Source organism: Bubalus bubalis, chromosome 2 (genome assembly GCF_019923935.1).
Source record: "Bubalus bubalis isolate 160015118507 breed Murrah chromosome 2, NDDB_SH_1, whole genome shotgun sequence".
NCBI lineage: Eukaryota > Metazoa > Chordata > Mammalia > Artiodactyla > Bovidae > Bubalus > Bubalus bubalis.
In genome coordinates this window covers 174604116-174619047 of record NC_059158.1, presented here as the reverse complement: position 1 = coordinate 174619047, position 14932 = coordinate 174604116, and the positions used below count along the sequence as shown (strand labels likewise).

Sequence of the window (14932 nt, the reverse complement as noted above, 5' to 3'; positions counted from 1 at the left end):
TAGAGCTGCCATATGACCCAGCAATTCCACTCCTGGGCATATATCCAAACAAAACGGGGCATAATCCAAAAAGATACATGCATCCCTATGTTCATAAGCACCACTATCTACAACAGCCAAGTCATGGAAACAACCGAAATGTCCATAAAGAAGCTGTGATATATACATTCAATGAAAAGAGTAAAATAATACTACCTGCAGCAACATAGATGGGCCTAGAGATAACCATACTAAATGAAGTCAGAAAAAGAAAGATAAATACCATATACGTTATCATTTACATGTGGAATCTAAATATAGTAAAAATGAACTATCTATATGGTTGCCAAGAATTGAGGCGAAGGTGAGAAAGTAAAGAGTTGGGAGTTTGGGATCAGCAGATGCAAACTGTTACAATCACAGGATGGATAAACAACAAGGTCCTACCGTATAGCACAGGGAACTATATTCAATATCCTGTGATAAACCATAATGGAAAAGAACACGAAAAAGAGTATGGGTACATGTGCGATGGAATCAGTTTGCTCTTCAGCAGAAATTAACACACAACACTGTAAATCAACTACACTTCAATAAAATTTTTTAAAATAATATAAAATTTAAAAGCTAGGTTAAAAAAAAAGTCATGTTCATTCCTGAGTTTATCAACATTAAATAATTCAAAGGGGCGGGGGGGAAGCTTCACATTCAAAGAATAAGAGCAAAAAAGCTGGGAGCAAATTAAATGTTCAGTAAGGTACAGCTGTATGCAACAATGTACGCTCACCCAAAATAGCTGTCATGACTATATGTAGTATTTATAAAATCACATTAAATTTTAAAAGCAAAATACAAAATCATACATGTAAAGATTGCTTCTCTTCATGGACTCTTCCCTTTTGGATCAAGATTGGAAAGAAAAATAAAAGCTGAAATAGGTGTTTGTTGATGTATTGGGATTATGGATGACTTGCTATAATATACATTTTTATTATGATTTAGAACTGATTTTTAATAAAAACTGAGATAGTGGTACAGAATTCACTACAAATAAATAAGGCATTTTCTCTTAGCAGATACATTTCGCTACAACGTAATTTCAAAGTGACCAAAGTTAGTGGGAATTTTAAAAGAGCTCAGACCACATGCTTCAAATATTTTTAAGCAAGCAGATAGTAACTTTCAGTCCACTTTAAAAACTGTACCTTAAATAAAGAAAGCTGAAAATGTTCAATGGTTTAATCACAGGTTTAATCTTTGGTTTAAAAAAAACCAAAGAATATGGTGGTTTTGCTTTCAAGTTTAAGGAATATGATCCTCTAAATTCTCATTTCTCACTTATATATCTACTAATTAAGGAAGTGTCCTGCATCAGTTACTCAATACTTCTATGCGAAGATTATTTTTCAATGTTTATAAACATTTTTACAGTTTCATTTTATTCAAGTCATAAAAAATTGTTGAAAAATCAATGTTTGCTATAGCTTTTTCTCACATTTTACTACTAGGCAGCATCATAATCTGACATCTAGCAATTACTACTTAAAATTTTTAGCCTATATGGCAAGATGACTACTAGTGAAAACAAATTTCCATATTAATGGTCTCATAACTAAACATCTTTTGGTTAAAATCTAGTATATTCCTTTTAAGAAAAAAAGTTTAATTTTTTGCATAATTATAACTGCAGTATATAAAATTAACAGATTTTTTAAAAATATTTTTCCAGGGTTATTAAACTCTTATCACAATAAGCAATGCTAATAGTTGTATCTAATGTCCTTTAATAACACCTCCACAACTAAAGATGAAGTTACACAAATCACTTAGGCCTGGCCAATATGTGGTAATTTGATCTTCTCTCTCCTATCTAGAAAACCAGTACTGCTTTTCTGACTACTGAAAAAAAACAAAAGGTTTAGCATCTGAAGTACTTACAGATTTCAAAAAGTAAACTATTAGTTGAACTTACACTGAAATGCACAAACCACAGAAGCCACTACTGGAAGTAACAAAAATAGTAAAATAAATAAATAACAAGAAGTCTTTGCCTTGAAGGAAAGATTACAAACCTACCAGGAATCAAAGTGATACACTTACAAAGCATTTCAAAGTAAGCACACTAACTAGTGCGATGCAGACTGTTAAACTTCACAACCTACAGAGATGAAGAAAGAACAGTAGCTGGCACAGAATGGTCAAGGAACGCCTTAAGGAGGGAGAAGTAGAAAGCGGAAAGGACTTTACGTAAGAGCAAAGGTAGAATTGAAAGCAAGTGGGGCAGGTTGCTGTCATTCAGTAGCTAAGCTGTGTCTGACTCTGTGTGACCCCATGAATCATAGCACGCCAGGCTTCTCTGTCCTGGTGCCCACCAATAAAAAAGAAACCTGGCCACCAACTAGAGGAGCAGTAAGGAGAGGGTGACAGAAGAACAACTGGTCTAGCTGCCAGTGAGGCTCAGTGGAGCACTGAGGAGCTGGGCTCTAATCCAACAGGCAGCAACAGAAAATAAAATCATAAAAATTCACTTTAAAAGATTAACTTAACATCCCTTTATTAAATGGAGTGAGGGAAAGCAAACAGATGCTGGGAAGCCAAGCAAAAAGGTGACTTCAGTAATCTCGCCATAAAATGATAAAAGAAGGGATCTGTGGAAGTGGGAGCAGGGAAGGTAATACGAACTGCTGCTTAAATGCTTCGCTCAGCTTTCAAGGCATTTTAAATTATTTAATTTCAAAACAGAAGATTCATAGCCCATTATGATGATCAAGAATGAAGTCACTAAGTATACATAAATAAGCCAGTCTACCACTGAAGTTGTCTTAATCAGGAACCTATTCCACAGAGTCAGTTGAGTGCAAAGACCAGAAGACAACAGGATCCAACTATGTAAGAATATGGTGTCACAAGTTTAAAGCTACAACTCCAAAGGGTAAAGTTTTAAGAAAGTTGAGCATTCACTGTGAGTTGCTGGGGAACAATAAGAGCAAAAAGAGCAATCAACTAAAGATAATAAGAATTTGCTAGCTTTGAAATTTTAGGACCACCACAAAATAGACTGAATTGCAAACAGTTCTTCAATTGAGGACAATTGTTAACTGGACAACTGTTAAATGTACTCTGGGGACTTCCCTAGCTGTCCAGTGGTTAAGACTCAGGGAACACCCCACAGCTGGGTCAAAAAAAAAATACAGTCTTCAACGAAGCACAAAGTTTTCCCAATGTTCTTTACCACACAAAAAATACAACCACTGTTAACAACTTTATCCTTGAAACTAAACACACAAAAGACACTGGCTGCTCTCATAAAGCATGCCCTTTAAAAAAAAAAAATTAGAGATACTCTTAGTACCTCAAGCGCCATAATATTTTGTGGTAAATTAACCTGGGGCAAGTTCCACACTAAATCTTTCTCCACTGCACATCCCTTCCTGAAGCCACTGAAAATAAAGTTTTCTTTATACTGTCTCACTTCAAGTTACTTGAATAGAGCCAAAAGAAACTTTTCTCTGATTAACTTCATAAAGAGTAAATTATGTTCAGAAAATGAAGAAACGCCCAAGGTGAACAAAGAACTTCCAGATGTTCAAGCTGGATTTAGAAAAGGCAGAGGAACCAGAGATCAAATTGCCAACATGCACTGGATCATATAAAAAGCAAGAGAGTTCCAGAAAAACATCTACTTCTGCTTTATTGACTATGACAAAGCCTTTGACTATGTGGATCACAAGAAACTCTGGAAAATTCTGAAAGAGATGGGAATACCAGACCACCTGATCTGCCTCCTGAGAAACCTGTATGCAGGCCAAGAAGCAACAGTTAGAACTGGACATGGAACAAAGGACTGGTTCCAAATTGGGAAAGGAGTACGTCAAGGCTGTATATTGTCACCCTGCTTATTGAACTTATATGCAGAGTACATCATGTGAAATGCCAGGCTGGATGAAGCACAAGCTGGAATCAAGATTGCCGGGAGAAATATCAATAACCTTAGATATGCAGACGACACCACCCTTATGGCAGAAAGCAAAGAGAACCTAAGATCCTCTTGATGAAACTGAAAGAGGAGAGTGAAAAAGCTGGCTTAAGACTCAACATTCAAAAAATGAAGATCATGGAATCTGGTCCCATCACTTCATGGCAAATACATGGGGAAACAATGGGAACAGTGAGAGACTTTATTTTCCTGGGCTCCAAAATCACTGCAGATGGTGACTGCAACCATGAAATTAAGACACTTGGCTCCTTGGAAGAAAGCTATGACAAACCTAGACAGCATATTAAAAAACAGAAACATTACTTTGCTGACAAAGGTCCATCTAGTCAAAGCTATGATTTTTCCATAGTCATGTATGGATGTTAAGAGCTGGACCATAAAGAAAGCTGAGCACCAAAAAACTGATGCTTTTGAACTGTGGTGTGAGAGAAGACTCTTGGGAGTCCCTTGGACAGCAAGGAGATCAAACCTAAGTCAATCTTAAAGGAAAGAAGTCCTGAATATTCATTGGAAGGACTGATGCTGAAGCTGAAGCTCCAATACTTTGGCCAACTGATGCGAAGAACTGACTCACTAGAAAAAACCCTGATGCTGGGAAAGACTGAGGGCAGGAGGAGAGGGGGACAACAGAGGATGAGATGGTTGGATGGCATCACTGACTCAATGGACATGAGTTTGAGCAAGCTCTGGGAGTTGGTGCTGGACAGGGAAGCCTGGTGTGCTGCAGTCCATGGGGTCGCAGAGTCAGACACAACTGAGCGACTGAACTGAATTGAACCAGGTTTTTCTGCACAATATAAGGAAAAGCATGTAAGGAAACAGAAGACAATGTTATTACCCTGGCCACCTTTAAGTTACCTATAAATAAAGTCATTTGTTTTTATCTAAGTATAAATTACATGGTTTGATCTAAATAATTATATAAATGATTACTTGCAATAGTACCTGGGAGCCCAGTGCGCAAAAGGCAAGCTTCCAGGTTACTTAGGAAATCTGTAATGTGCATGAATAAAACCATAAAAACATCTAGTTTGCTTCATGACCTACTCCCCTCGTATTCCACAAGCAGGAAGCAAACAGCTCAATTAAAACAGGATAGAATCCTCTTCCTCAAGATGGGACCAAACACTCAGTTTGGGACCCACAACTAAGATGGGACCCACACAACCAGTCATCCTCGGGCTAATTTTAACTATTAAATTGACAAGAGAAGTGTCTCAGTATGCCAGTTATGGACAAGTTCTCTCTTTTATATTTTCCAAGAGTGGAAAATGTCATAGATGTGCATGTAACACAGAAAATAAACTATTTCTTCTATACATTTTGCTAAAATGAAGATCACAGAATGCATTAATCAATTAAGTGACAATGAATTAATTTTCATCTTCTGGGTCCTCATCAGCAAAATAAAAGTAAACAAGAAAGAATTATACACAACATAGTTTAATACAAGTTTGAAAAAGAAATATAACAAGAGCAATTCCAATTTTCTGAACACCATTATTACATCTGGTTGTATAATGAGGGTATTTCCACGCCCCAGCAGATGGCCCAAAGAATGTGTCCTATGCTTACAGCTACATTAAACAAAAGATCCTTTATAATAAATGCCTTTTATATATAAGATTGAACTTGGATGATAACAGCATTGCTGATATGCTATTCGTCTTATGTACTCTGGTAAAATAATCATTGAATAGTTTGAAAATATAAAGATTTGCAGAACAGACTGAATAAATACTTCTCAGTTTTATCTGTTCCTCATCCTTCCCCTTTTCACAACCCCACAACCCTGAGGATGGAAAAGTAGTATGAATACAGAATACAATCAATATTTACTGAATTGAATTGAGGTCTCCTGAGGTTCCCTGGGGGAATTTCTGAAGTAAAAGGGAAAATAAAGAGGAATTGATACTTAGAAAAAAATATTTACTGGTAAACAATTCATTCAACACAATATTAGGCAGCCACTGTTAGCTAAGCCTGTATTAGCTGAAGCCTGTGCCCTCAACAAACTTATGTGCAAAGAAATAGAAAATATTTACACAAATCACATATATAAAATAAACTAGGGCCACAGAAACGATATAAACAAATAACTTGCTACTTGAATTTCCTCTGTAGCTTCTGGTTGGTGAAAGCAAGAAACCTTTCATAGGAGAGCTGATAAGCAAAGCTGGATTTCTGAGTACTGGATAGGCTCTGGACATGCAAAGTAACAGTAGGAAGGCTCAGGATCTACAGGAATAGAAGCTAGGTTTAAACAGCTGGCCCGTGATCATGTTAACCTCTGTAATCCATGTTTGTCTAGACGTCATTGTATTGCAGGACCACTGTGAAAACTGTTAATGTGTATGAAGTGATTAATAAAGTACCTGGAAAATGGTATATGTAGATTGCAGCTATTATTATTTTTGAGCCTAATGAAACAGAACTTGAAGTCAATCCACATCTTGATATTTCTGATCTTAGCTGGAGTCACTTGACTTTAGAACTCACCTCCCTCATATAAAAATGGTACTAATATCTCTCAAAAATTTGTTGGAAGATTCACACAGGAAATAATATCAATGCCAAAGTGTCTTGAAGTCTTAATGTGTTACTGCAGTTAGTTAGCTTGCTTTCAAATAAAACATACTGACGTGGATGAAAAAAATAAAAACTGAGAAAAAGGAGGGTAAAAGAAGAGAAATTTAATGAAGACAAAGCAACATGTGGATTAGGTGTCTCCTGCTTCAAAGGGGCATGTTTTACTGTATTCAAACATTCCAAGACAGCTCAACACATACAGTGATAGGTCTGCCCATTCTTCCCAGTGCAGGACAGAAGGAAGATACTGGAATGGGTGGGGTTCCACACAGGTCTCAAAGTCACAGGACAGAACTGGGCATCAGGTTTCAAATGTCACATGCACCCAGACTCACAGGGTTAGAAGACACCTTCTTAATCAATCTTCTTTCTCAAAATGCCCAATCCCCATCCCAAAACTATTAAGAGATCCCAGAAACTTCCGAAAGAATACTCATATAAAGGTCACTTGTCCTCTACACAATCATTAACAGAATACAAGATAGTTATTAACTTCCTCCAAGTCACTTGGCCTGCCTGGCTATGTTTTCTCTAAAGTAACCATTTCATTTTAATAACAAGATGTCAAAAATGCCCAACAATCAAATGGTATTAATACAAAGTGAACGGAACTAGAAACCTTTTACCATTCCTCTGCATACTCAAAAGCTGCGTTTTGTGGGGGAAAGGTGTATTACACTGCTGGGTTGATATTTCTGTATTAAGGCACCACAGGCTCTATTTATTTTTCCCTCTCTGCTGCAAAAAAGGATCTTGCTAGCAGACAACATATTCCTTTCCAAAATTCAATCCAGTTTAGAGTCAACTGAGTTACTTTTATGGGACTCTACCTGCAAGGAATTTACAATGTAAGGCTAGCCCCGCTGGGGCTGTGGATCATAGAAGTACATTTAGCTACTCCAAAGCCTCCAATTCTGTGAGCTATCATGCCATGATGAAAGATGTGGACCTGGTGTCCACATTAGGCTCCTACCTGTCCCAATTCCCAAATTACCACCCTATGAGCCCTGATGGACAAACACTTCAGTACCTTATGCAGCTGCAGATGGTGAATGAGTCCGAGACCCCAATGAAAAGTTACAGAATCACTACATCACAGTCTAAACACATCTTTAAGATACTCTCTGGCATATCCTAGAAAAGGCAAAACTATTCCTATGTTCTGTCTTTTTAAAGATAGAAATCAGGACAAACTTCAAGGATCTTAAGACTTAAAAGGGTCCTGGAAAACTATCTAGTCCAATATCTATCTTACCCATGGAAAAAGAGCAAAGTCCAAAGATTATGAGTGTCTGAGGCAAGGTCGGAAGTGGTGATATAAGGGTTCTTCTTGTCCAGTGAGCTGCCATCCCACAAAGCTATACCTTTCTTTGGGTTAAGAGCTCTTCAAATCATTGTCAAACTCCTTACTCTACAAGCCATTCTGCTTTCTCACATTTACGGGCAGAATTCCTAAGTAATGCCTAATGAGAACCTACATCTATGTTTTAAGTATATCTCACCTTATTCTACTTCCAGGAAACGTGGTAGGATTCATTATTACTCCACATACAGAAGCACTTTCCAGATTTCATTCCTCTTGTTTACAAACTTGTCTATTACCAAGGGTAAGTTTTTCTATGCTTCAGTTTTCTAAAACAAAGATGAAGGGCCACATATCTAAATACATTCCATTTATTCCAGAAATAATCACTATTATTAATGTCCCTGAACACTGTCAAGTAAACGATATGTAAAACATTAAGGAAACTTAAAAAGAAAAAAGTTTCTTGGTTTTTAAAAGGGAGAAAACCAATTATTCAGGATAAAGTGTCTTTTCTGTCAAAGACTTGATGTACTTTCAAATGAGAACCACTAACCTCTGCAAATCCATCCCTTTCAGGACATAAAGAGTAATAAATGCTGCCCTCCTATATGTAGAGTAAATAAGTCATGCAAGATCATAAGCCAAATAACCATGGGAGAAACAGAGCCCAGAAACATCAGGGCAATGAGCCTTCCTCAGTACTACAAAGATACGCTCTTGAATACTCAACTACCAGAAATAATCTATGCCTTTAAACTTTTCAGAACTGAACTTGAAGTTGAATGAAAGAGGCTGCTAGCAAGGATAGTAGATGAAATATCTGAAAATAATTTGTAGCCCTAAGCCTAACAGATTTTTTTACCTTCCTTTTTATGTGTACTTTTTAGAATAGTAGGCAAGTAAAGCATTTGTACCGTGTCCTTCAGCTATGAACAGCTGTATTTCAGACAACCAGCAAGGTTTGAAGGTGAAGTTTTAAATAGTCACTTCTGAGCAAGATTTCTAAGAAACACTCTAAATACAGCAAAGTGACTCTAGGAGTCTATCGAACACCGGCTTTGACGAGGGAAAAAAAATAACAAGAACCAGGCAGCACTAACTTTACCAGAAATCAATTACTTTGAAAGAAGCCAATTCTCTGAATTCCAAAGATTCATACATTCTTGAACATAGGTATTATCTGCCCTAAGGAGGACTCTCACACAAGCACAAAGACACATACAAATACAAATAAAATAACTGCAGCAAAAAAATACTGTGCTTGGCTTAGGCAATTTACTTGAAACTTTAGTGTTTATGTGGGTAAAGACTACATTCACACACATCCCCTCCCAGAGATGCTTTATTGTTTAAAGAGAAGGAAATTCAATGACTTTAATTAGAAACTTTTTTATTACAAAAACTTATTTTCTTCCTTTCTCTTTTGTGTCCATCTCCCTTTTATCTCTACAAAAACATTCTTCCAACCTACCCCTATATGAATCCTAACTAAACTATAGGATATTTCTCAAGTCCTATACCTCCTCCATTCAAGTAATCACAAACTAGTCTTGCCAGTACTGATCACTAACCTCCTCAAAACAAGAACCACACAAAGAAAAACAGTGCACACTTCCTGTCGTCATGTATATTTATTCCATGCTCAACCAGCTAAACCAAGAGTTCCTCGAATTCAAAAACTTCACTCCATACTTAGTTTGTTCCCTTTGTGCCTGGACACTGGGTTATACTTTCAAAAACTAACTTAAGTATCCGTATTTTGGGAAGGAAGTACATTAAGCATTTTTTAAAATCCTCCCCCAAATATCTATTGTTATAAAGCTTACTAAAATGAGATTTTTGCCATCAATTCTAAGTACTGGCTTTATTCACTCTCATGTTTTAGAGAGGTAGCCAGGTCAGAGTTCCAGCTCCATCACTTTCTAGATTTATGACCCTGAGCAATTTAATTCATCTCAGCCTTTTTCTTTATCTGAATAAAAGAACCGTCCTGAGTTATTGATGAGATAATGCATGCAAACCTCTTAACATCTGCCTAATAGGTGGTCAACAAATACTAGTTATTACTACTTTGTTAATAACGAGGCAAGAAGAAAGAAGAGTGACCCTGCATTACTGTTGGAATGTATATTTTGTTTAGTTATTTAAATAAGCCTACATAGAGGTCTGAGGAATTACATACAAACATCAAAAAAATGACATTTCTAACAAAGTAAGGAGGGTGCGGTCTGGAGACCTTGGGAGGAAGGGACATTTTGGGAAGAAAAAAAAATGATTTTTAAAAACATTTTTGTTGTTAATTTAAATAAAATTCACTTTTTGTTCACTGTTCTTTGATTATAGAGTTAAGTCTTTAGAGATTTTGAAGTGTTGCTTACAAAACAGTAACAGGGTATTATTTTTATTTTGTGTAACCAATTTTAAGACTGGGATTAGATTTCTGATAGAGTGAACCAGGTTACCATCACAGGAATGGGGAAGCAGATAAATGCAGTTTCCCCACCTATACTTAGTATCAGATACATCTGTTAACTTTCTGTTCAAATTCTGCTCCAGAAATATAGTGAGAAAATATTTTACTTAATAACCAAACAGGGTTTATTAATGTGCACTGTTTCAATAATATTAGGCAAGCACCGGAAAACATAAGAACACCTACCAATCCCATCTGCAAACTCTAGAGGAAAAACAAAAACAGGCCACAAGATGATAGGACTTTGACCACAAGATGACTTGGAAAGGTTACAAACAAAATCTTATAACCAAGACAGCAAGAATCTTAGGATCAAAGCACCAAGACTTTAACTAATGCTCAGTCACAATGGTAGTCAATGAATATTTGTTATAAATCAGGAAAGAAAATTATCTTAATTTTGAGTCCTCAGAACCTAGCACAGTGCCTGGATCAAAGAATACGGCTAAATCATTAAGAACAAATGTATTTAATGAATGGTATAAAAGAGAATCCAGCATATACCTATTTTCCCTCCTTTAAAGCATTAAAATAGACATGGGAGCTTTTAAATATTAGATATACAAAAAATAAAACAGGGGGAAAAAAACCTAAGGCTACTCTCCAGAAAAAAAGAATCACAACCAAATGTCTAGTTTGTGAACCTGTGACATCTTCAGCAATTAATGCAAACTGTATGTCTGCCTATCACCAAAACACTTATTGTCAACATACAGAAGCACCAGAAATCATCTGTCCTTGATCTATATTCCTCTTTTAGAATTATGGTAATCTTCACTATCAATATAACGGATGATAGTAAACATTACTTTCTGCAAATTTTAAACATTACAAACAAACCAAAATCCTTTTTTCTAAATTCTATCTATTTAATGGGTGACTAGCTCAGGCCTCAATCTTCTGGAATTATTTATCAAAATACTCAATTCCTTCTTCAAAATGGAACTGCAAACAACATCCTCAAAAGCTGCAACATCCTCTTAAAATAGGTTATCAACATATTGACTAGCAGCCAATCTAAAAACTCTTTCACTGCAGAAGAACCTAATGACTGAAAAATGAAGCAAAGGTAAGGACATTTGATGCATATAAAACTAAGTTATTTTGTACAATTTTAACACCTCAATTTCCAACTGACTGGTTAAGATAAATACTGATTAATTTGTGCTTATATTTTGATTTTATTTTTAACATATTAGGCTAAAGTTAACATTCTCCTTATAATGAGATTGTTTTGGCAAAATTCTGCAATATCCCACTCCTATCATGAGGATGGCAACAAGGAAAAGCAAGCACATACTTTTGGAGACTAGATTCGGACACATTTGATGAGAGACAGCTCCAACCTTCCCTTAAAAACAGACCCACATTTCTGACACACCAATTTACTTACCTCTCCCATCGCTCTTCCCTCCAGAGCAAGTGCTTGAAAATCATGATTCAGTTCATCCATAGAACGTACCTAATGTTTAGAATAGAGGAGGGAAAAGTTTCACATTAGCACCTTGAATTTTACATACACATTAAATACAACTGAAAAGCTTTTTGATGTTTACTTTCACATATTGACAAGGAAAATAACAATAATCAAGTGACTAAGATTAAACATTCACTTACCTTTAACCATCAGGTTCAGCAATGACCCCTGCGCTTTCTCCCCTCCCAATCCCTCTTGCTTTCAAACATGAAAAACACAGACTCCAGAAAAAGAAAAAGGAAATGGCATCACACAAGAATTACGATAGCTATTGTTCATACATTTTAGTAAGTAAAGATCAACATGTTGAAGGGCAATAATATATGTAGATCATTATGTGACCTAAACCCTGCTACTGGCTCAAAGACCACAGTGCTTGTCCACAACTGTGAACAGTCAAGTACAAATTAGGGGACTCATTTGATCCAAGCTAGTTATGTCTTTAACAAACATCAGGGAAAGGCACTACGAACTACATAACTGAGTGAACTCGACATTTCTCCAAATTGGAAGATCTCTGGGAGTGCCTAGAATCTTAAAACCAGGAGGAAAAAAACAGCAAGTATCACAAGAATCCCTTCAAACTTTACCTAATTAAATGCACTACCCACATCATAACAATCTTTCTAGACTTCAACTAACTCATCTTCAAGGTCATTACTAGAAGGTAATATTTAAGAGCAAGAATGAAGTGTGGAATAGATTACACAAAACAGTCATAATTCAAAAACCCTTTCTTGTCCAACAGTCTACTGGACCTCTCAATTATAAGCAAGAAGCCACCTTTGCTAAGGCTAGAGTACAGTCCCTCGTTTATTAAAAATGAAGGCTTTCCAGCCTACCTAAGAAAGATGACTGACTGCCTGAAGTGGAACATTCCCAAACCCCCTCATCAAATCATCACTACCTCCAAATGTATGTGTACAATGTCTAGCACTGGGTGAATGCAAAGAGCCAAACTAGAGCTAGGCAGGGAGAGAGTAGAGTATGGAGCATGAACTGGAATACAGCTGGAGGGATCAATTTAAGAATTTTATTAGTATGCTGCCTGTATACCACCCAATAATCCTAATTCTACCAAGGTGACAGCACATAAAAATACATTGTTCTGAATTATACATTTTCAAGACCCAATGCTACAAACGATACACTGTGTCACGAAGATGTAACAGCTTTGGGATGCTTGTCAAAAACATAAATTTATAAAATTCAAAATAGGCTCAATTTAAGCCATATAAGAACAAAGAGACATAGAGATAAGATTTGTTACTATAGTAAACAGTTTCAAAGGGCCTTGAAACAGAAGCTAGGGTCACAACACAAGCCATTTACATTATTCAGGTAAGCACACTGAATAAGTTCCTAAACTTCAGGTGGTAAAAATAAGGAGGGGAGATGAGGACAGCATCTTAGCTAGAAACTCTACAAACAATAGATAAAATCAATTTGAACCTTCAGGACAAATTAACATTTACAAAGCATGTAACTGAAACACATTTAAAGTTCTATACTATTAGTAGCTCTTCCTATGGAATCTATAAACATGCTTTTAACTAGATGCTAGGAGTTTCCCGAAAATCCAAAAACCTACAAATAGTTTTAACCAAGAATGTCGGAATTCTATTTATGTTTCCCAAGAAAAAAGTAGGATTGGCTACAAAAATGAAAAAAAGGGCTTCCCTGGTGGTCGAGTGGTTAAAAATCCACCTACCAATGCAGGGACGTGGGTTCAATCCCTGGTCCAAGAAGATCCCAAATGCTGTGGGGCAACCAAGCCTGTGCATCACAACTACTGAAGCCCACGCACCTAGAGCCTGTGCTCTGCAACGAGGAGCCACGGCAATGAGATGCCCGTGCACTGCAACTAGAGTAGCCCCCAGTCGCTGCAACTAGAAAATGCGAGAAAAGCCTGAGTGCAGCAATGAAGACTCAGCAGTCAAAAAAAATTTTTAATTGATTAAAAAATGCAAAAAGAGAGTGGGAATGGTAAGGAAGGAAGAGAACATGCAATGAGCATATTGATGTTATCATCACAACAGTCTCACAGTAATTATTCCTATTTAAGAGATTAGAACTGAGCCTCAGAGAAACTGTTCAGTCAGTTCAGTCGCTCGGTCATGTCCAATTCTTTGCGACCCCATGACTTGCAGCACACCAGGCCTCCCTGTCCATCACCAACTCCCAGAGCTTACTCAAACTCATGTCCATCGACTCAGTGATGCCATCCAGCCATCTCATCCCCTGTCGTCCCCTTCTCCTCCCAAGAACAGTTTCTCTGTCACCCACTGTTAAGCAGGGAAGTGCACTTAGATGGCATTTCCAGGATCTAAATCCAGGTGTTCCAATTTCTGTGCACTGTCTTCTATGTCACCAAGCTACATCCAGGGCAGCCACAGGAAGATGCCACCACCAGACAGAAGTGCCTTCACAGTTTCTGTAAGGGCTTTGACAAGTGTGTTCTCTTGGTATTCTTGCCTTTCCTTTCCAACTGTCTCTTCCCCCTACCTTCAAAATTTGCCCATCCTGCCCTCCCAGAAATTTCCATCCCTTTCTATACCGCCTTCCACCCACTCTTCACTCTCTTTTCTAACACATTTTATTTGCTGGCTCGCTCACTCTCTCGGCTCTCCTGTCTCCCTCTCTGTAGCTCTCTGTTCACCTCAAGCTCTTCCTCTTTCGGAGCGTCGGTCTCTGTCTCACGTACGAGGTGAACCACTCCTCCTCCTACCTCCTTTAGACAATGAGAATGGAGCTCACTTTCTGAAGTCTGCTTTGCTAGTACAGAAACCATTTGCCCACGGTTGAGTGGACAAGATAAACCAAGTCACTCTCACAGGTGTTTTTAATAAGTCAGGTATTTATTGTTTATAATGGGAGCTGTACTTGGTATGATCATCAACATGAGGCAGACTCCACAAAACTCTTCCCAGAAAATAAAACTAATAATCAGAAAAAGATGCTCAGGAATCAAGAGAAATCAAGTGATGAAAACTCAGACTACTGTAAGAGAAACTTCATGGGCAGGTTAACAAAGAAACTTATTCTATTATGAAGGAGAAAAGCTAGCTGTAAATTATAATCAGAGAAAATGCTCCCATCAGGACAGAACTA

The 14932-nt window shown here is 37.2% G+C and overlaps 1 protein-coding gene across 26 annotated transcripts in view; it reads right to left on the bottom strand.

The window, feature by feature from the left end:
• PUM1 (pumilio RNA binding family member 1) overlaps nucleotides 1-14932 on the bottom strand; it is a 128508-nt gene that overhangs the window by 76301 nt on the left and 37275 nt on the right. For all 26 annotated transcript variants that reach the window (XM_044938003.2, XM_044938002.2, XM_044938009.2 and 23 more), the window contains one exon: nucleotides 11738-11806. In XM_044938003.2, the coding sequence (XP_044793938.1) occupies nucleotides 11738-11806 (69 nt within the window). The remainder of the gene's footprint in view (nucleotides 1-11737; nucleotides 11807-14932) is intronic.